This window comes from Fukomys damarensis, unplaced genomic scaffold (genome assembly GCF_012274545.1).
Source record: "Fukomys damarensis isolate Sample0158 unplaced genomic scaffold, DMR_v1.0_HiC HiC_scaffold_30, whole genome shotgun sequence".
NCBI lineage: Eukaryota > Metazoa > Chordata > Mammalia > Rodentia > Bathyergidae > Fukomys > Fukomys damarensis.
Genome location: NW_022900942.1, coordinates 49,655,478 through 49,677,545, shown reverse-complemented (window position 1 = coordinate 49,677,545; position 22,068 = coordinate 49,655,478). Strand labels below are relative to the sequence as shown.

The 22,068-nt window shown below is 38.4% G+C and overlaps 1 protein-coding gene and 1 long non-coding RNA gene across 3 annotated transcripts in view; one reads left to right on the top strand and one right to left on the bottom strand.

Moving 5' to 3' along the window:
- Ccdc178 (coiled-coil domain containing 178) overlaps positions 1-2,614 on the bottom strand; it is a 373,788-nt gene extending 371,174 nt beyond the window's left edge. The window contains exon 1 of the mRNA XM_033757579.1: positions 2,344-2,614. Within this exon, the coding sequence (XP_033613470.1) occupies positions 2,344-2,602 (259 nt within the window). The 5' untranslated portion in view covers positions 2,603-2,614. The remainder of the gene's footprint in view (positions 1-2,343) is intronic.
- Positions 2,564-16,467, top strand: LOC117283773. 2 transcript variants are annotated; one of them, XR_004514811.1, is made up of 5 exons: positions 2,564-2,631; positions 2,896-3,010; positions 11,745-11,931; positions 13,336-13,589; positions 16,384-16,467. It is a non-coding gene; the product is annotated as an uncharacterized LOC117283773 (long non-coding RNA). The 2 variants fall into 2 exon arrangements; XR_004514812.1 differs by lacking the exon at positions 16,384-16,467 and adding an exon at positions 14,173-14,400.
- The last annotated feature ends 5,601 nt before the right edge of the window (positions 16,468-22,068 follow it).

Sequence of the window (22,068 nt, the reverse complement as noted above, 5' to 3'; positions counted from 1 at the left end):
GAAAATGATGAGAATAGTCATGCTTCACAGTCAGGATTAATATAGGTAATGTATACAGACTGTTTAGATCAGTGGCCAGCATAAAATAAGCACTTAATAAACAAATAGTAATGATTTAAATTCAATGAATTAAGGTTGATTAGCAAATTAGATGTTCATAAAAACAATACTTAATCTGAGCGAATTTCCATTTTGTAGAGTGAAGGTGAATTTTTAGAAGTATTAAGAGAACTGAATGAAGAGACAATGGCCAGACTGCATGTGAAAATAGAAGTGTAATCCAGAACCGCTACATCTACTATTTCAGAAAGCCGAATTTTAACTCTGTAGTCATCATCCCAGAAAAGCCAAAACTTTGTCAACAGATACCAGCTTTCCTGGTTTTGTTCCTCCCTTTCCAACTTAGAACCAAAGAAAATAGAAAAGCTCCCAAACCAATCATAAAGGATATTTTGCCTCCAGTTTGCCCTCCTCCAGCTTTCCCTGTCAACACCCCCCAATCTGAATGTACCTTAGGCCTCTCTTTTCTTCACTGCAAAATTTTCCCACTCCTCTGGCTGCCTTTGGGTTTCTGTCCAATCCAAGTGATGGTTGCTGATTGCCTTGTTTTACTACCTTCTGAAAAAACAGCCTATGCTTATTCTCAGTTCAGTGCCCCTCCTTTATTTCTACTGCACTGTCACCAAGACTAACAGTTCAATGTCCATTTTAAAATGCTATACTATATGTTTTATTACTGGTATTGTGCAGAAAACAGACAAGAGGACACTATGGCCACGAACACTCAATATGTAGCAATGAGCTTACAGACATAATCCAAATGTTTATAAAATGATCAATCTTCTCATTACATTATTATCAACTCCGACTAAATTCAACTCTTCATTTTTTCAAATGTTGTTATACCTCTTTCCTTTCCCTTTTGTCTAGAATCCAGAACCTAGCATTTTAGCAGGGGATGTTCTCCAAAAACTTCAGTTCCATATGCCTAGGTAAAATCATAGTAGACAAACATTGTTTTATTTTTTATCATAAATTTTCCAGTAAAAGATAGAGTTTCCTTTCGCTCAAGAAATTGTCTTCCCCCCATTCACAGGCTTTGACAAGTTGCTATCACTGTAGTCAAGTCCCAAAATGAAAGGTCTCAGAACAGGCAAGTAAACCAGCTGGGCCAGCGTGTTTAGCCTGTGGAAGTCGCCAAACTGGGTCGTATTCAAAGGGAAAGAGAAAGACGAGTGTAGGCTGATCTTATTTGCTCTTGTAGAGAACAGAAAAGGAGCAGCGAAACCTTGGGAATGAAGCCACTGAGGTTGCATGAATTTGAGGACTGAGGTTGCATGAATTTGAGGTGGGAGCAAAGCAGAGAAGACTGTAGGTCACCAACACTAAGGGGCGCCACCTAGGGGCGGATAATCACACTCACACGTTTAACAGTTCCAGAAGTTAGGTATATATGGTTCCTGATAAAGCCTTAAAACACAATTACAAAATAAAAAGTATTATACTCTAAGACAGACATGCACTAGCCTAGCATATAAATACCTGGACAATAATTCAACATGAATAGCGGAAAATCTTACGTATTGATGGGTGTATCTTGTTATTAGTCATCCATTTGTGTTGGAGTTTTAAAATTCAGTCAGTGGTACCCTAAAACCTACTGCAATAGCAGGTTCCAGAAAAAAAATGCGGCTGGGGTTACCTCAAGAATGTTACACTTGGGTCAAAACGTCCAAAGAAATATACAACAGTCCATGTAATAAAGAGGAGTAGGGGGATACCAAGTGAACTCACAAGTATTTATTGACCAGAAAATGAATGTGGAGAAAGAAATAATAATTAATAATAATAATAATAATACGCTTTTAATTGGTAGTCAGGAGACCCTTAAGTGTCCAGGGTCTGAAGGGGCTGCATTTGATTCTGGTCATTTCAGCAAAGAACACCACGTTCCCATCTGGAGAGGGAGGTTCTGGAGAGGCTCATTTCATTTGTGACGGGTTAGAGCAAATACAGGAATCAGATTCCCAGCCTCTCACCCAGAGAGGGGTTCAGTATGCGAGCTGATTGAGCGGATAGTTGGGGGAGAAAAAAGTGTAGTATAGAAAGAAGACATCAGCACGGGTCCAAGAGAATAATACGTGAGTCACCACAAGGCGGCCTTGTAAGCAAATTAAAATGTAGAAATAACTATGGCAAAAGAATAGTGAGACCTAAGGGAGGCAGTTCTGGATGGCTTGCATTCCGCCAGGGAGGGGGACTGCGTCCCTAACCCAGCCCGGGAAGTGCCCCCAAACTCGCCTTCCCTCCTGCCCCGACCCCAGGCGGACCCCTGCCTGTCACCCCGGCGGCGCCGCTTCCTGCTGTGGCTGCTCCACGGGCTGCGCAGGTGACAGCCTAGAAAGCCCGGCAGGCGGCTCCCGGGAGAGAGATCCAGTCCGGACTCACGGACTCCCGAAGCTGGGGGTGGCCAGGCCCTGTATCCGTTACTTGGGGAACCGCAGGCCGCGGAGGCCTCGCTGTGTGAGCGGGCCAGACAGTTGCCCGGGCTCCTGGCTCGTGCCCACTGGGCCAGCTCGCCCTGCCGCCGCCACCCCTGCATTTGAGCACTGACCCACACCACGTTTTCAGGTCTTCTACGTGTGTGTGTGGGGGGGTACCTAAGGATTGAGGCTTTGGCACTCAGCTACATCCCCAGCCCCTTTTCAAAATTTCTTTTGTTGTTTGAAACATGGCCTTTCTAAATTCCCCAGTGCTCAGGCTTCTCTCAGACTTAATGGTCTGCCTGCCTCAGCCTCCCAGAGTGCTGAGATTTCAAGCCTGCCCCACCAAGTGCTGCAACTTTTTTTTCTAACTAAGGAGCTTCACCAACCTCCCTTTCCTTCTTCCCTGCAGAAGGAAGGGACAAAGATCAGGCAACACCCTCCGGCTGTATCCAAAGTTCACCTGGCTTGGTTGCTGTTTTCAGGGTAACTTCACGGTGAAGATACCGCCTCAAACTGCTAGAGAGGTGAGGAAAATGTTTTCTCTAGGAGGGTTTAGGTGGGAAAAGTGGTGAATCCAAATCATTTGTCTAAGGGTCTATTTAGGACAAAATTTTAAAGTATTGCTCCTTCCCACAAAATATTAAGTGGCACAAAATACATTAACTAAGTTTTCTTTCCTGTCTGTGAATATATACTATGACCCAAAACAAGCATCAAGAAAAGATTCCTGAGTCTTACACTCTTCTCACCATCTGCCTTCTGTTTTCTTCTTTTTATTTGTACACTTCTGCAGCCCATGCAAATTGCATTCATCTTGGGGAGTGGGTACAAGTACATAAAATACAGCTTGTCTCTCGCTTTAATCCCCTTCCCCTTCTCCCTCACCTCTCTCCCCGAACCTCTAAATCCCCTTTCCCCCTTTTCATTTTTGATATTATTATTATCTCTAGGTCTATGACAAATAATGTTTACACTCATCGAGGTTATTGGGCCAGTTCGTGGCATCTCTTAGCCTATTCTCTCTCTTATCCTTTTTTCTCACTGAGTTTATTGGTACATTTTAGGTGTACAGTACAGTCACCTTCACCATTGGGATCTTGTACCTCTACATGACAGGTCTTGGTTCTCAGTTTTTCCCCTTGTCCCTGCCCTCCCTTCTCTCTTATTCTTATTCCCCTCCTCCTCTCCTCACCCCCGTGTCCTGGACCTCTTCCCATTTTCACCATCTGCCTTCTTGAATGGAAATTGAAGACGGTTAAAATCATAGGGTGGGGATGAAGATTCCTATTCTCTTCTAGACAAACATTTCCAGGCAACAGGAAACAGATAACTGCTTGCCAAGGTAAAGTCAGCAAAATCCATTGCTTTAAGAGGCAATTCAAAGAATAATCCTTTCTAATGGGAAGAAAACCACAAGGCCACACCTAGAATAAGATCCTTCCCGCTGAAGATGCACAAAGGCAGAGCAATAATTAGGCAACTGGATGAGGATCCTAATCTTATATTAATATATACAGAAGGCTGGCTGTTTTGCAAATTTAAAAAAATAGACTCTGAAATGGACTCTCCATGTTCCCATCTCCCTTTATTAATTATTTAAATTTGACTTGTAAATAATACAGTGTGAATTGTAAACCCAATGAATTATTTGCATACTAGGAAATATATATTCAAGAGAATTCGGATTATTTAAGTAATTTACTGAAAATAATACCTAGATTATCTTTTTATAAAGTAAAACTTACCTTACCAAGTTTTTTCTGAATTAAGTAGAACTCACTAACAACTGCAGTAAGAACAACTGAAAGATAGGTGCCAAGGACACTCTCTCCTGGTATTCACCTTGCATAGTCCTCAATACTGAGAATAGGATGCCTTATTCCTGTGACCAGTTTATCATGTGACACAGTTGACTCGAAAGGCACTGACCCAAGTTGAGTTGGCCATAACTGGTGGGGAGGGGGGAGTGCTTTAAAAAGAAATGGCTCTTCCTGGAGTCTGAAGTGTGAAGCTTAAAAGAAACGGGATTTGGCACCAAGAAGTATTCTCCCTTGTCAACTCTGAAGATGGAAGGGATTATATAGCAAGGAATGCAAGCAGATTCTAGGAGGTAAAAGCCAACAAAGAAACGGGGACCTCAGTCTTCTACCCATAAGGGACTGAGTTGTGCCAACAATCTGAGCAAGCTTGAAGAGAATGCTGAGGTCCAAGCCAGAAGGCGTCCTGCCAGTGCAATGACGACAGCCTGAGCAGACAACCAGAGGAAGCCTCACTAGCCCTTCTGACCCTCAGACTCCAGAGATAGTAAATGGATATCGTTTGAAGCTGCGACACTAAAGTAATTTGTTACACGGTAAAAGAAAGCAAACACTATGTACACCTTAACTTCCAATGGACGAAAGTGAGCATCTTTTAAATAAGGACACAGAAGTGTCTCTGGAAATCCAAGGCAGAATAATAGATGAAACTCAAGGACAGGTATAATACAGAGAAAAATTAAGTCGATACTAAACATATTGTCATAAACAAAAACATGGTAGTGATGGCATTTAGGACACCTTACCCCACCCCAGCAGAGTATCATTAAGCTGGAATTTTTTAAGAACAAAGGCAGAAGTAGAAAGGTCACTTTGATCTTTCACACCCTTCTACCTGAAGCAGACCTCAAAGTCTAGGAAGGACTTCCTGCCCTCCTCTTGATGGGGTTATAAAACCTTTCATGAGCGGTGCCCACCCTGTTCCCGAAGGACAGGAACTTCATTATTCCTGAAGACACAGGGTCATAGAGAAGAATTAGAACAAACAGGCCTTGTTCAGTCTCCCTCGGTTTACAACTATTAATTATACTTTTTGCCCCATCATCTTTTTTTCACTCCTTAAACCTACTAGGGAAAATGATCACAATTGATTTTTTTCTTTAAGTCCTCATTTCTGAAAGATCCTGGATCTCATAGAGCATATTAAATGTGTTTGTTTTCTCTCTGTTAATTTTTCTTTTGGTATATGGTCCTGGACCACGGACCTAAAACATATAAAATAGAAGTTATATTTCTTCTCTCTTCGGGTTTGGATCAAGACTGACCACCAACACCATCAGGAACTTAGGAGAACTTTTGGAAGATGACCGCATCATGGCAGGACTATAGTTGGTTTGCAGTTAGGAGGCGGGGCCTGTTGTAGGGTCCCTGGGAATGTGGCCCGGAAGCACCGCCTCCCTCCCAGGGGCTCGTCTTGCTCTCTGCTTCCTCGGTGCTATGATGTAAGCAGCTTTACTCCACACCATTTCCGCCTTGGACTGAAACTTCTACAACTACGGGCCAAAGTAATCCTTTCCTCCTTTAAGTAGTGGGTGTCAGGTGTTGTGTGCCAGTGAGGACGAAAGTGACCAAGTCATTCTCTTAAAATGACAAGGGGATTATCCAGGGATTTACCTCAGTGCTTCTGCCACCTGCCTCGCAAGTGCAAGGTCCTGAGTTCGATCCCCGGTACCAGAAAAAAAAAAGACAAGGTGATCTTACTAACAAATAGAAAAAGAATTTTTCTAGAAATCTAGAACAAATAACAATAAGCAGATGTTCTATGCTGATAATACAAGTCAAAGAGTAGAATGATTTATTAACAGTGTTTAGATGAAATCATAAACAAATAAAATATTTTCTTTGCAAAAGTATAATTCAGGAATGAGCAAAAAGGAAAGCCGAATGAACAACCATATATTTTCAAAGGATAAAAATAAATTTAATTCTTCGCAGACCCATACTGAATAATTTACTTCACGAAGAAATAAAATAGTAAAGTCACCAGAAAGAAGTGTAATTAAATCTGAATAAGCTTTGGTTATGTGAAAATATTTCCAAAGATCTACTTGTATTCCACTTATTGGTCATGGCTTTGTTTTTTTAATCATTCCCTATCCAACTGACATTCAAGACCTGCACATACTACTGTTTTAACATATCTTCTGACAGTTTTTTCAGGAATTGGCTTTAATTTCCGGACCCGTTTTTAAACTTACATTGGAAAGATGCAGAGACACTCTTGAATTACCTAAATGTATATCACCCTGCCTCTGAGAATGAACTTGTTCTAGTCACTGTATTGTGGATGAAATTCAATACCTAACGCTCACAAACTAAAAGAAGAGAGGTTTGTTTTGATCATGGTTTAGTCCACAGTGTTCCTGACCCAGATGAGAACAGTGTGGCAGAGGGATGGAGCAGAAGAAGCCGCTCACATCACAGTGGCAGGAAACAGAGAAAGAAGAGAGGATCCAGGGAGGTGGACATGCCCTTTTAGGTCACACCCTCAGTGACTTGCCTCTAACTGGCCCCAGCTCCTAACAGCAAGTGAGCTACAGCCTCACACTTCAGTCAGCTTACACCAGCCCTGTCTCAGAGCACAAAAGACCTTGAGGAGACTTTACAGATTTAAACCACAACAGAAATGAATCCCACTCTTTATTGGTAAGAATGTTCTTTCAAGGGAAGGTGTCCAAGAGATGGAGGAAAGAGGAGGTGAGGGAGGGGATGAAAACAAGAATTAAGATACATTATGTACATGTACCCACTCCTGATGAGCAATGCAATCATTAAGTATTGCAAACATGTAGCAATAAGAAAAAGAACTGAATGATCCCTAACAGAGAGAGAGAGAGAGAGAGAGACAGAGAGAGAGAGAGAGAGAGAGAGAGAGAGAGGAACACAGAGACATGCAGAGACAGAGAGAATGAACCAGAAGTGTCCTCAGGAAAAAAATTTAAATTGCTACCAGTATCTAATTATACCTGAAAAAGTGACAGAATACATTTTTCAAAATTAAAAGTTATTGTCTTGGGCTGATTATCTCCAAAACACAATTTACTTACATCCAATTAATTCTTACAGTAAATAAGTACATTCTTATTTTGTAAGGATTTCATGTTGATATACAATGAGAAAATGAAAACTTCCAAAAGAATATGAAATAGTTCTCTTACAGTGACATGTGATATAAAATATTTCAAAATCAGACCATTTGCCTATTTATTTATATGTGGTATAAAATTGGAAGACACCTTTAACTTTATTCATACATTAAAATGAGGCTAAATCTTCCTTGAGTAAATATCAATTGTACCTGCATGCTAAACGTTCCTACACATACACACTCACACTCATCTGCCTGTTGTCACTCTTTGTAAATTGTGGTCCCTTATCCTGGACTTTGACGCTTGAGTTTCATCAGAGCATTTCGTCCACATCATCCTCTTGCCATACAGCCATGTATTTACCATGTATCAACCCTTCACCAGAACACACAGCCTCAAACTCTGGGCCACATTAGTAAAAGCTTGCCTGAAAGGATACAGTTCATCTGCTATCAGGTATTGTAAAGATGGAAAGCATCATGCTTCCTCATCACGCTTTCATTTCTTTTCTTGACTCAGATGAAACCATCCCCAGATGCTCAGACATCATCGCCTCACTACAATACAAAGTCATTTTTACTGTGCTACATTACTCTTTCAAATTTTTCAGATGGCATTATATTTTAAAAACATATGAAATGCATCACTACATTTCTTTTAAAGGTGTGGATGATATTGTCCATCCTGTCACTCAATGGTCCCGTTTAAAGTTCTATGTAAGCAATTGGCAGGGAAGGAAGGTTTGAGTATGTTGGATGTTAGGAAAGACCAGGCAAGGGCTGGGGGTTTGGTTCAGTGGTGCCGTTCCCTGCCTCACAAACACAAGGTTCCGAGTTTGATTCCCGATTAAAAAAAAAAAACAAGACCAGGCACAATTTTTAACCCAAGAAGTTAGTATAAATCATGAGTAAATTATGAGGTTTATATAGTTATATAGGTATTTATAACCTATGTAATCATCTTCTTAAATCTTATATTAAATTCACTTATGGCAATTATGTTAGCTCTTTGTTCCTTATTTTCTGGAGAAATTACATTATACTAGTATTTTTTCACATATTTTATTGTATCAACATTAAATTTGTTGGGAGAAGTAGTGAGTTATAGAAAAGTTAAAATAAAGTGAATATAAAACAAATGCTCAATAAAGATATAGCCTATGATGATGTAATTTAATAAGCTCTGAGTTTAATTTATGCACTATTTAGACAAAAGTAAATTGTTATTCTCTGAAATTGTCATAATGTTTTCTGAGCCATTACACCCTTTTAGTGCTATTTACGTATTGCCTATATGACAGTATTGTCTAAAACTGAATCTGGTATTGTAGATTGGATCATGATTTTTGGAAAGTAGCAGTTTCACAGCCTATTAAAATCATACATGGTTCCTACATGTCCAACTCCTCTTGGAAACAGATCTAAGTACTATAGTGAATAATTTATTTTTTGCTGACTTTGGCTTATTATGAGTGCCAGATTTCCTGTCTCAACTACTCATGCATACCAATCCTTTTCACTAAAAGGATTTAATAAGCACCTTCCCATATTTTACAGTCTGCACAATCTTTGATTCTTTTCCTTCCAAAAGGGGAGGGACCTAAAATTCTGGGATAAAACTTTCTCTCATCAATCAAAATAAGGCAATTAAAAATATAGATGGATACATATACAAGTATGCCTGTGCCTACATACATACATATCATATCATATTTAGGTCTCCTGAATTGATTTTCACTGAAAATCAAGTAACAGAAAATGAAGAATCTTCATTTCCTCTTGATCACAGCTATAATCAATGAGAATGATTATTTACTGGTTTCTAAGCTTATTCTTTGGTGTTTCATTTTCCTGAAAAGGATCTGAATAATAATTATAAAAGTTTTGCTACCACTAATGTATCAAATAATATCACATGTCAGACTATACACTTTCCTGTCTTCAGATCTATGTTATAGAAATAGTTATCATCTCTCTTTTTCATAACAACTGTGATGCGAATGAGGTTAAGTAACATGCCCACAGCCACACTGCTGTACAGTGAAATAATATTCAAACCCCTGTGACTCAAATCTCTGCACTTCGCAATTTTATTAGGATGTACAAAAGATCTTATTCCAATAGTGAGTTATTTATTGTTTAGGCCACATGTTTTCTAAGAAATGTGACCCCAAAATAAAAATGACCATGATGATCATGAAGAAGATGGAAGCGGAGAGTCAGAAAGAACAACATGGTCCTCAGTTGGATCATTAAGTGAGGGTGCGAGTAAAATCTAGTAACCAAATTATTTATGAAATGTCCATTCGGCTACAATTTGCAGAAAACTGTCACCACCTCAAAGGCAGGCACCACCAACTGCCTGAGAAAGTACAGGAGGAGCCCATGTTTACAGCTTAGAAGTCATCACTTCATCCTTAAAAATCAACAAGTGTTATATTCATCAGAGAAACAAGGTCATAGGAAAATCCATCACCTGTTTTCTCTTTAGCCTTCAGTCTGACTACTATGCTTTGATAGCACTGGGGTTCTGCGGAGGTTACTATCACTTCAGAGAAAGGGCCGAATAAAACTGAAAGGTTCTGGGTGGATTCCTGGTGGGTTCCTTAATCTAATGTGTGTGTAATAGATCTACTTCCTTCTGAGTAAGGATCACAGTGTTAGTTTTCATGTTTTATGTCTGAGAAATAGCTGAGATCTGGGATTATTAAATCTCTTAAGGAGATTTTGTCTATCTATCTATCTATCTATCTATCTATCTATCTATCTATCTATATCAGGAAATACCTCATACACTGTCTATTTTATTGCTAGAAATTCTATGTTCCTATGGGACCTTTCACCCGATTGTTTTTTGAATCCATGCTGCTCATTATGATCATCGTTCTTATTGTATTTGACAGTAGAGTAAGTACATCCACCTGGCTTCTAAAGAGAGATGATTCAGCCACAATGGAAATTTATTGAGATTTGGGGGTTTACATTTCATATCTTTGTCTATGTATATCCAGTGTTTCCTTTTTCATTGATCAGTGACTCTCTGCTTTTTCACCAATGCCTTAAGTGTACCAGAGAGGCCACTTAACATGCTGAATCTCATAAGTATAACCTTCATCATCATCTTCACTATATTTGCCTTCAGACTTTAAGAGATGAACAATTCCCTGAAAGCTAACAGAGGTACTTTCACATTTTTCCCTCATGTTCTGAATTAGTATTGAAGGCACTCAGTCACTCATTTACTCTGCATTTACTATGAAGGGTTGTCTGATAAAGTCACCTGACCACCCAGCCGTCATATTCATTACTGTTACCATAAAGAATAATTTACTGTATACCTAAAATGTACCAATAAACTCAACTAAAAAAGAATAATTTCAAAACCTATTAACTTACCACATGTTGTCTTCATTCCATGCTTTTACCAGTAATAATCTGAATAACAGTACAGCCATCGCAGGACTCAGTTTACTATGTTACATTTGTCTCTAGAAAGTTGGCTGTGTGCTCCTTAGCTGTATCCAAAAGCCAACCTCAGAATCCAAACTTGAAGACCTGATTCCTAGGGCTTCTTATGCTGTCAAATACCATAATAGTCAAGGTATTATCAGCAAGAAGAGGACATTTTAAAAGGGAAAACTAAATAAAACATATTCTGCAATCTGTACACAGATTTAAGAGAAACCAAATGATTGGTTTAAAAAATTCCCAGAACTAACAAAAGGAAAAGCTTTCGCCAACACAACTTGATGGTATATGGGAAATAAAGATTAGCAGAACCCAGAACATGTTTAGCCCTATCATCTAACAGGAATTTTGACCTTCAGTCACCTTGTAGAAGTGAAATGGAAGAAAAAAGCATCTTAAAAGTACTGGATTCCTTCCTTTCTGTCTTATGCTATTATCCACCTTTAAAAGACAGAAACCATCAATTTCCGGTATCAAAACAAAACAAACAAAAACAAAAACAAAAAACGGAGATCAAAGGCCCCATTCACACTCTTCAAATAACTCAGCTGTCAAGGGGAAAGAGCAAGGTGGTGAATGTTGGAGAAGCAGCTCCAGAGAAGCCAATAACAAGTAGCCAGGAGGACGGCAAATGGATCTGTACACGTCACAGAGGGCTTTAGGTGGCTAAAGCATTGATCGGGACTTAGGCTAACAGATAACAGTAAATAATAGAAACCTGATAGAAAAGCAGGATACAGGAGCCTCTCTTTCTGTTAGAAACCCAATGCTTAGAGTGAAGTGTCGAAAGGCAGCATGTAGTAATGATTGCAGATTAAAAATTATGTCAGAGTAATTTCATCTGAGAATCTGAAAAGGCCTCTCACTATGCTCAATCTCTCTTAGGTACGGAGAAGAGAGAAGGTGCAGCTGAAAGTTTCCCAGGCCTATTGCTTCCCTGAGAGGATTATAGAACAACTGAGCTGGCAGGAGGCGTGAACAAAATCCCTAAGAAGTCAAATAATCCACACATCAACTAATACAAGCTAAAGTGAGGCCTTAAATATAATGTGAGATGTCAATTGGACTAAAGGTTAGTGGACTTTAAGGTTAGATCCGTCTGTTTGGTGACACAGGACAAAGAATATAGCTCACTCATTGGTCACAAGATGCTCCACATAAGAGGAGACTTTCAAATACTCTGAGTTGACTGAGTACAAATAATAGGAAAAGTATTAAAATCTGAGCCTAAATGAAATTGTCTAGATTCGATGATCAGCCCATCAATCAGAATGGGTGTTCAACTGAAAATTAAAATGCTGCATTTGCCACCTGAATATATCATTTGAGAATTTTACACACACACACACACACACACACACACACACACACACACACACAATGTTACACTAAAATAAGTTTGAGCCAAAGTTTGGATCAAGATGAATACAATTTAATATCCATAGTTATATTCCAATTGCCATTGGGCATTTCAATTTATAATCCCACTATATTTTATCCAAATACCCTACTGTGTTAATCAGCACTACTCAGCTTAAAGTGCAAGTTTTCTCTTCTGCATACATATTTCTATAACTCAATCAAAAAGTTGCTTCTACAGCAGCCAAGACATTTGCAACTATTTTCTTTCGTTTGAATCAGAGACTAATTCTAATTGATTGTACTTAAGGTTTATAAATTTTACAAAAAGAATCTATAGCTATTATCCCTAATGAAGCCCCTGTGGTGTGTCAGCCCCACCAGTGACGACTGCCACTTGTCTTGTTAAGCCTTCAGATTTTCCCTCTGCCATAACATGCTATTGCTAAATTAATTATAATCTTGAATGCCCATTAAGTCTATGCCCATGTGTTGCCTTGCAGCCTTCAATATTTAATCATAAATTTTAAGACAAAAATTTCAAATTAGTGAAACGCTACTTTCCATTAAACTTTAATGAATTAGAAAAATATAAAGCTAATGTTTCTCATGCTTTTCAAAAAATAACAGTGAAAATTTCTTTGTAATGGAAAACTGTTTGTGCTTCAAATGAACACGGCATATGCCAGGTTTCAGCCTCAAGACAATTTTTATGACCAAGTCACCAGATCCTAGAAAGAAGCTTTTAAGTAGAAATGTCAGTTCTTAACATTCACACAGTACTTTGAAGGCTTTTGTCACATTAATTATTTCTATTAATAATTTGGAGGCTCAAAAACAATTCTTGATTTTAATATGGCACAATGTATTTTAAAGTGTTCTTTTATATCTTCTCTCTTATTTCTGTTACAACTGTATGGTTTGTTGTAAGATTTATGCACCTACCTAGAAATAAACTAACCAAAGTAATGCTTCTGAATCTTTGTTCAGGAAACAGCTGCATTGGAATGATTAATATTGCCCTAAATTATTATTAAAAATAATGAATTTCCTCATTTACTTACATAGCAACTAGCTTCTTAAATTCTTTGGTTATTGTCTTTGCATTCTCTTTTAGGAGGAACAATGAAATCTGGCAACATTTATTATACCTACTGTATGTGTAGTATCACAACTGTCCTAAATGATTTTCATTCATTGGTTTATTTAATAACTACAAAGGTCCTCTGGGAATAGTTACTATTCCTTCACCATTTTTATGGATGAATGAAAGAATACCTGCCCAAGATAGCACAACCAGTAAGTGGTAAAAGAGAAGCTTTTAAGTTAGGCAACTGAAACACAGAGCCTTTGTGGTGCCCTTCTTTACAGGTAAGAAAAGTATGTACTCTAAAGTTACAATCTTCTATTTTTACAGTAAAATTTAGTGTATTAGATTTAATTCTATGTAATTGTACCTGTTTCAAGAATCAACTGTATTTTGGAGAGCTGAAATAAAGCACATGGCTAAAAAAAACCATAAGAAAGAAAATTTACCATGAAGAATAATTATATAATCCTGAAGGATGTATTTCTCAAATCTCTCAGAGCTACGTCATGCATTGACCTTAATGACAGAAGCAGTTATTGCCTAAGATTACAATTTTCTAAGAGTAGCATCTAATAAGTCATTGAAAGGCATGCTATAGGTTTCTGGGCTAAGGAGCTACTTCTAAAAACATAAAACCTACTTCCAAATGATAATTAATTCCATTTTGCTATTCTGTCATTACTAAAATCTCTCTGTGTTAAGCATCCTTGTGTACACATTATAAATTACTCAATTATTATTGACTCCAAACATTCATCTGAGCAGCACATATAGGAAATGCTTCACCTTTGAATGTATGAGCCAACACGGTCCTCACATTTCAGATTTTGTATCTTACCTCCCTTACCCTTCTCTTCTTTTCAGCTACTACAAACTTTTGTGCATTCCCATCCCCACTCATACCTCATAGAAGACTTTCTATTACATGTTCTCAAGGAACATACAGGAAACTCAAGGAAAGTTCCAATTATTCTCGATCAAACTTTTTGTTCTTCTGAAGAATTTTTAGGATCAGAAAATGAGAGCCCCTGCTCTCTCTCACACTCAAAAAATAAAGACAAGTAAGGGGTTAAAGAAAATAGACTCAGACAATCACAGCCCTGAAAGAAACAAGTAACTGGGGAGCTTAAATCTTTGTGTCAGCTCGTGTCAATCCATTTACTATCTCATTAGAAAATAAAGCACGTAACTAAATAAATGAATGTGTATTATTGCACTCAGATTTAATTTTTTCTGATTTAAAGTTCTAGCTTTCCTACTATGCCACAAGCTTTAAATTACTCTACTAAAATTATTACTGGCAACATTAAACAACCTAAGGCAATTTTTCTTAGTCAAAAGAAGTTCACTGATTATATTTAAGGTACTAGCATTGATTTATAGCTATATGCACTAATTCCTGAAATTAATTTAACTTTTAAGCTTAAAATAACTTCTTTTGTTTAATATATATTTGAAAATTAGAAAATTTTCTCTACAGCTTTCTGCAGTACAAATATTTGTGGTAAAAGTGTTTATTACAAGAAAGAACTCTTTACACATCGAGTCTTTACTTAAGTCATTTCACAAATGTTTACTGAGCACTTAGCTAATATTTTATTGCAGTGAAGGAAGCAAAAAGTCTTATGTTCTACTGGTGAAAGGCAGACAATTAATACATGTACAGATGAATACAGAATACCAAGTGGTAAGAGAAGATCAAGAGAGGTTAGGGATAGAGTAACAAGGGTAGGTGTTATTCTAGATGTTTAGGAAGTCCTCTTGTCTAAGGCAACATTTGGATAGCTAATTCAGGGAGAAGGCATGAAGTTATCGCGAACATGTCATTGAATGAAGGGATCACAAACACCAATGCCCAAAGGCAGGAAGACATAAATGCTTCTGCGATTTTTATATATTTATATTAGCATTTGAGAACAAAAATTCTTTCTGCTGTGTCTGATGGGTCTGGATCCAGGGTCAGCAGACTTACCTTTGTGGAGCTTGTCTCTCTTTATAGTGTAGAAAGAGGAAGAGAAGTCAGAATACCTGTGTAAAGTAAAAGTAATTTGATTGTAGGTATTGCAAGAAAAAGCGGTACAAAGCACTCTGGAGGAGTAGGGATGCTGAGAGCTGGGTCACCACTGAGTGTGGGCGAGCACTTTTGGGGTTTCTAGTCCCCATGGAGAATTTTGATGGACTTCAAAGTAGGCATTGTCCACCTTTATAGCAGAAACTAGAAGCCTGTCTCTTTTTCCCCCTTGATTGAGAATCGCATTGTAAAAGGATCATAACATTTACCCATGTCTGTTTGAACAGCAAGGTCATTCTTTGAAAAGCCCTAATATATCTACCAGGGTCATCAGTGAAACTCTTCAAGTCTCATTTTATTTTCCTGAATTCTGGATAAGTAAAGGGGACTTGTTTTGATATCCCCTTGAAGTTGGCGGGCGGGGGGAAGTTTTTCAGTCAGGGCCATGTAAGTCTAAGAAGCAGTCTCTGAGTAAAGTGGAACAGGGTCCTGGCTCATTTTATTCTGGGGAATGTGCTTCACTGAGGGGCAGGCAAAGGACAGTGTCACTGGGAGAGAGGGTTCTAAGGAACATTTGGACATCCATTTAGGATGACCCCAAAGAGAAAAAAACAAAAGCTGGGCATAAGATACCTAGCTACATTTCTTTCTCTCATAAAAGAGATCTAAGTGGAGGGTGGTGTTATAATTCAAGGACCCTACTGGGGTTCGCTATACTTGGCCCTCTAATGGGTATTGTGTCCAAGCCTCTGTACAATAAAAGATAAGAACCATTATTATTAAGTGACTCATTCTTTTGACCAGTAAGGCCAAATGACAGAAGCTCTCAGATTCCTGGGAAGATATTTGACAAAACCTGGCTAGCAAAGAGTCAAACAGGGCTGATCAGGGATCCAGTGGTATTTTGAAAGGGCCATTTGTAACACCTCAAGTTTATGAAGGAGAATCAGGGGTCCTCTTACTAAATCCTAAAACCAACTGGGAGACTTGCTTATGAAAGAGTATTTCAGGAATAGCTGGTTAGTGACAAAACAGATGACAAACTAACTGAACCTGATTTTTAGGTTGTAACCAGTAGGATTCAGGGAACAGAAGAGTTCAATCCGTTTAAACACCCATCGCTCTGTGTGCATCCAGACAGAAAATACAGTAAGTGGAGGGGAAATTCATTTTGCAATTGACACATCTGAGCCAGGGTTAACTAAAAAGTGAAAAAGTTGGAATAGTCTTAAAGAAATGACATCGCAGGGGCTGGGGATTTAGCTCAGTGGTTCCGCTGCCTGCATCACAAGCACAAGGACCCGAGTGCTAAAAAAAAAAAAAAAAAAAAAAAAAGAACTGACATCCTAGGGCTCAAGGACAGAGAGGTCTTCTGGACATACTAAGAATCCTTTCCTTCCTCCCCATTCACCTGTGGTCACTGACTGTAGCCAAGCCCGAGGGATCTGCTCTTAGCATAGGGATCCTGGCACTTAAGCAGATCCACCACTGAACCAACCATATGGGGGTAAAGTCTGAATCTTTTCTTGACAGTGAGAAACTATACTTGATCCTGCTGGCAACTGGGGCCTTCTCACCCAAATGAGGCCCAGCCAGAAGATTTCCGGTGTGTTAAATCATGGTGGGAGCTATCTCTGAAAAACAAGCCAAGAAGAGGATGGGGTGTCCTCCCATGTTCACTCCTGTTTAGGTTGGGTATACTGACCATGTCTGTTGGTCTTGGTTGTCTTTTTAAAATCCCAGATGAAGGGCCGGGGATTTAGCTCAGCGGTTTGGTGGCCTGCCTTGGAAGCGCAAAGATCCGAGTTCAATCCCTGGTACCAATAAATAAATAAATAAATAAATAAATAAATACATAAAAATAAATAAATAAATAAATAAATAAAATCCCAGATGAGCCCCCAAATTATGTTGCACCTGGTGGGTCAGGGTTCTAGGGTCCTTAGCCTCACCCTGCCCGGCTTGTTTCTCTCTCTCTCTCTGACGTAGAAAGAGGAAGAGAAGTCAGAAGACCCGTGCAAAGAAAAAGTAACTTTACTGTAGGTATTGCAAGAGGAAGTGGTTTAAAGCCACTCCAGAGGAGTAGGGGCCCGTATAGCAGGATCACTGCTGAGTGTGGACCAGCAGTCCTGTTTTCGTACAGCTGGGGTCCCATCCTCACTACCCCCACCTTTTACGTGTCACTACTTGATTGGTTATTGGGCTTGTTGCTAGGGGGCTAGGTTTGGTGAGCTAATGGGCGAATTTTAAGGGGAAACATTTTAGGAAGAAGTAGCTTACCTGAAGAGGAGCTTAGGCCGGACAGTGTCAGCAACACAGAGGCAGGTATCAAACCACAGACTGTCAGCTGAGCTGCTTGCTGCAGTGCAGAGATTATCTTTCTTTTATTTCTTAAGGGCCTAGTTCCCTGATTCAGCCCTACCTAAGGATCTCATTTTCCCTATGCTGCAAAAACATGCACTCAAATTAATTGCATGCAAAGGGGAATTAAGATGAAGAGAGATTGTGCAAAGTCTTTTCATCTTTGAAACCAGAAAATACAAATACTAGTATCACTGTCACCCAGGCAGTTCACCCAGGCAGGCAGTTAAGCATGGCCAGTAGCTACAGGCAATAGATTGGAAATCAGTTAACAATATGATATCAGAGCAGAGGTAGCAAGAGTAGAGAGAATGAAGACAATGAAATTCCAGGAACGTAGGACCACCTTCCAGTGGCATGTATACATTCTGAGCCTCAAAGCTGGGAACCACCACGGCTGGGGCTGCATCAGGGCAGGAGATGTTGCTACAGGGACCCTATTTTTTCTTACAGTAGGTTCCTAATGCAGCAGCTGAATGAAGGCTTCTTTCTTTTCTGTGCAAGAAGCTATGATGCTTCTCTTGACATTTTGGTTCCTTTTGTCCCAGAAGAATCACACATGAATGGAGTGCAACTTTACATCGTGCTGATGTCTTTACCCTGTTCATGGTCAAACAGAAGCTCATTTGCATTGCTGAACCATGTGTTACAGAGAAATGAAAACATTTGGTGAGTTAGCAAGAGAAATATTAGGGCAATGTGTCTGGGGGCCAAGAGTGAGCAAAGTATTAAAACATAAGTAGCTGAGTACTCAGGACCAAATCCTATGGGACTTATGTAGGGCAGCCAGAGCAAAAATAACACAGAATTTAGGATTTTAGCTTTTACTGTAAATGTGATAAGGTATCAGACGATTACAAGCTAGAGAAGGAAATAATCTGGCTTCTTTTTCTTTAAAGGAACACTCTGGCAGTTGTGTGGAGAATAAGGCCTAGGAATTAAGGAAGAAAACCTGAAAATGAGTTAAATAGCCATCCTGATAAGAGATTATTATTAATGAAATATCATCTAATTAGTCATGCTAATAAATGGAAAGATACTGAATATACCTTTAAAGACAGAGTATCAGGACTCTCTTAGAGATTAGATGTGGATTGTAAAAAATAGAAACCAAATGAGACTGCAAGCATTGAAGGGATTTTGGTTTGTTTATTGTTTTGCCTTGGTTTTGCTTGATCTTATTGAATAAAGATGTCACTGACTGAAATAGGAAGAGCAGGAGGAGAAGTAACTTTAGAAGGGATTTTAAAAGGAACCAATAGGTTCATTTTGGATTTAGAACTAAGACACCTAATAGAAACCCAAGAGGAGACATAGAGTCCCTAATGAAGGAGACTGCTAGAGCTAAATTGTACATTGTTACATCAGGAGAATATAGATAACATTTGAAAATATGGAAATGGATGCGCTCACTTAGGAAGTCAAAATGGATACTTCAGCAGATCAGACCGACAGTAGTAGTTTTGAAAAATCAAGAAATGCCACGAGGCAAGAAAGAGAGCCTGGGACTGAAAGAAAAGTGAGACAGACACTCCTAACAGTATTAGCAAATTGAAGCAAAGAAAACCATTTAAGAATGGAGACATGTGATCAACTTTGTCAGGTGCTTTTATTAAGCTATATGAATTGAGAATCTATGAGTGTACAGTGTATTTCAGATGTTCTGCACTTTGAAATCATAACCGAATGGTCTTTGTGAGGCAAAAGAATGCACTGAGAACAGAACAGGAGTAAAAGAGAGTTGGTGAGTAGCGACAACAGGTGGGAGGTGTTCAGTGAAGCAGAAAGAAACGCAGGCTGTAGCTAGAGGGAGATGTGAGGGAAAGGAAGTTTGTAATAGGATGGGGAACGATACAGCATGTTTGTGTGGTGATAGTGCAGGTCTAGCACAGAGGGTTACTGGATACCAAGGGGACCACGGGGTAATGTGGGTATGAAATAAAAAGGTAAAAGAATGAGAGTAAAGATAGTAAAGATGCATGGTATATTTACACACCGAGGAGACTACTGGGCTCAAACTCACATAAAATAAAAAGATAAAAGTTTACAAAAATATTGCTGGCTTCACAAAGTAGTTAAATATTACTGAGAGATGAAACAGAGCAGAAATGGAAAATGACAAGAAAATCAGAAGTTTGTGCACTTGTGCCCTAGAAATAAACAGTGGTGCCTAGAAGTTGTATCAAACGGAGTAGGAGAGACTAAAAATACTTTCAAGAATCAATGATTGCAGTCAAGCTTCCTTCTGGAAGTATTTTATACAAAGATGTCTTGCTTTTGAACAAGTGCTGGGGTCAAGGAGTAGCTAACAATTTTTTTCTGTCTTTAGCATACATGAAATCCTGTCTTTCAGGAAAAAAGAAGGCATAGGTAAGTGTGGACAAATGACTAGTAATTGAGTCAAGTCACCTTTGGTTTAAAACTTTTTTGAGACTATCTTAAATAGTATCATGGAACCAAAATCCTGTAGCAGCAATAACAGGCTTGGGTTAAACAGGTTTGTGTTTATGGAGAGAAAGAGGACTGTATTTCCTTCAAATAACTCTGCAAATCAAAATTACAAAGCATGTAACAAAATATAAAAAAGAGAACAAACAAAATCAATAATTTGAGAATAAATTTAACTAAGGTAACATATAAATTAGAATAGTTTTTGCAAGTAGCTTCAAATAATTATATTTAAGATACTAGATAATATTTAACAAATATCTGGGAAATGCCTATGCAGTACTAGGCACAATTCTAGGAGCTGTGAATAGAAAATCAAAAAATAAGACAAAAATATCATTGCCTTCAAGGAACTTAAATTTTAGTGGGTTAGATAACTGAAGAAATTACACCCATAAAGATTTATAAGACATTTTAAAACAGAACAAGAAGAAATGAATCATAAGCAGTCTGTATGAATTTAATTAATGGAAATATTGGAAATAAGATAGTCACTGACATTTTAATGCAAAAACTCAGTAAGCCCCAAATTGAAAATTTAGAGTCAACAAATACGAAAACCAAGGACACATACAAAAATGGAACATCATTTAAAAATATGAGGAACATGTTAGGAAGGGTAAAGTAAATATTGCTTCAACAAACTTTTATGTCAAAGAAATTCTGGAACAGGAGTCAGCAGAGTTTTTCTAAAAGTGACTGATAGTAAACATTTTTAACTTTGCAGGCCAGTTTCTGTCTTTGTAAATACTCTCTCCTTTTGTTCTTCCACAGTAGTTATAGGAAATTCATAATAATTATGTGGCAGGCAATACCCAAGTTTGGTCTATGGGATTAGTTGTCCATTCTCTCTTGTAGAACCAAAGAACATAATTGATGAAAGAGCACTATTTTGAGAAATGAATAGATAGAATTTTCTATGAATAAAAAAATTATTGATAACTCACTTAAAATGACTCTCTGTAATAAAAAATGGTCAACACAGAGACACATTATATTAAATCCACCATAATATCAAAACTAGGAAAAATTTTAAAAACCACCTAAGAGAAAGAGCTGCAGATTTACAATACAAAGGAGCAATGATTCTACCTACATCAGATTTCTTATTGACTTAATCATGACAGGAGAAAAGTATGCAAATTGTCAATCTTAATCTAAATTTGATTCGCTACTAATTCTATTACTAAACAAAGGTCAAGTTGAATGACTTTATGATGAAAAAAGGTGAAGATAGCTTATCATTATTGAAAACCCCCTTAAAGCTATAAAGCCAGAACTTCAGCAAGAAGAAAATCCAATAGAGAATGAAGAAATGACATCAAAATGTAGAGACACATTTGTGATCCCAGGTACTCAGGAAGCAGGGTTAGGAGGATCCCAAGTCTGAAGTCATCCTTGGAAACTTAGCAAAACTGTTTCTTAAAATAAAAATAAATAAATTAAATAAACAGGGCCAGGGATGTAGATTAGCACTCACCAAGTTCGATCGCCAGTACCAGAAAAAGACAGAGACACATAAAGAGCAACAACGTGTTCTCATTATTCACAGTAGTACTTATGTTCCATTAAGTTGCTGAGAACACAATTCATGAACAATGAACCACAGCTCCTCGTGGACATATATACAGAGAGATCTGCAAGTAGAGATCTATATCTACAGATACACACATAGAGATTATAATCTTAACCCTAAAAATGATTCATCCTAGTACATTCGTTTTTATTTCATTTCTCAAAAGAGAAACTCAGGTTCTGAAGTGTTAACTGGCTTGAGACCCCACAAATATGTGCCAAAGTTGAGGATCAAACTCAGTCCACCTGACCCCTCTGCTGGTGCTTCCTGTGCACATTTAAGCCCATGCCCTGTCCATTTTTTGGCTATTTCTCTCTGAACAACAGAAAAAGAAGGGAGAGCTCAGCCTTATGCGGCCCCATAT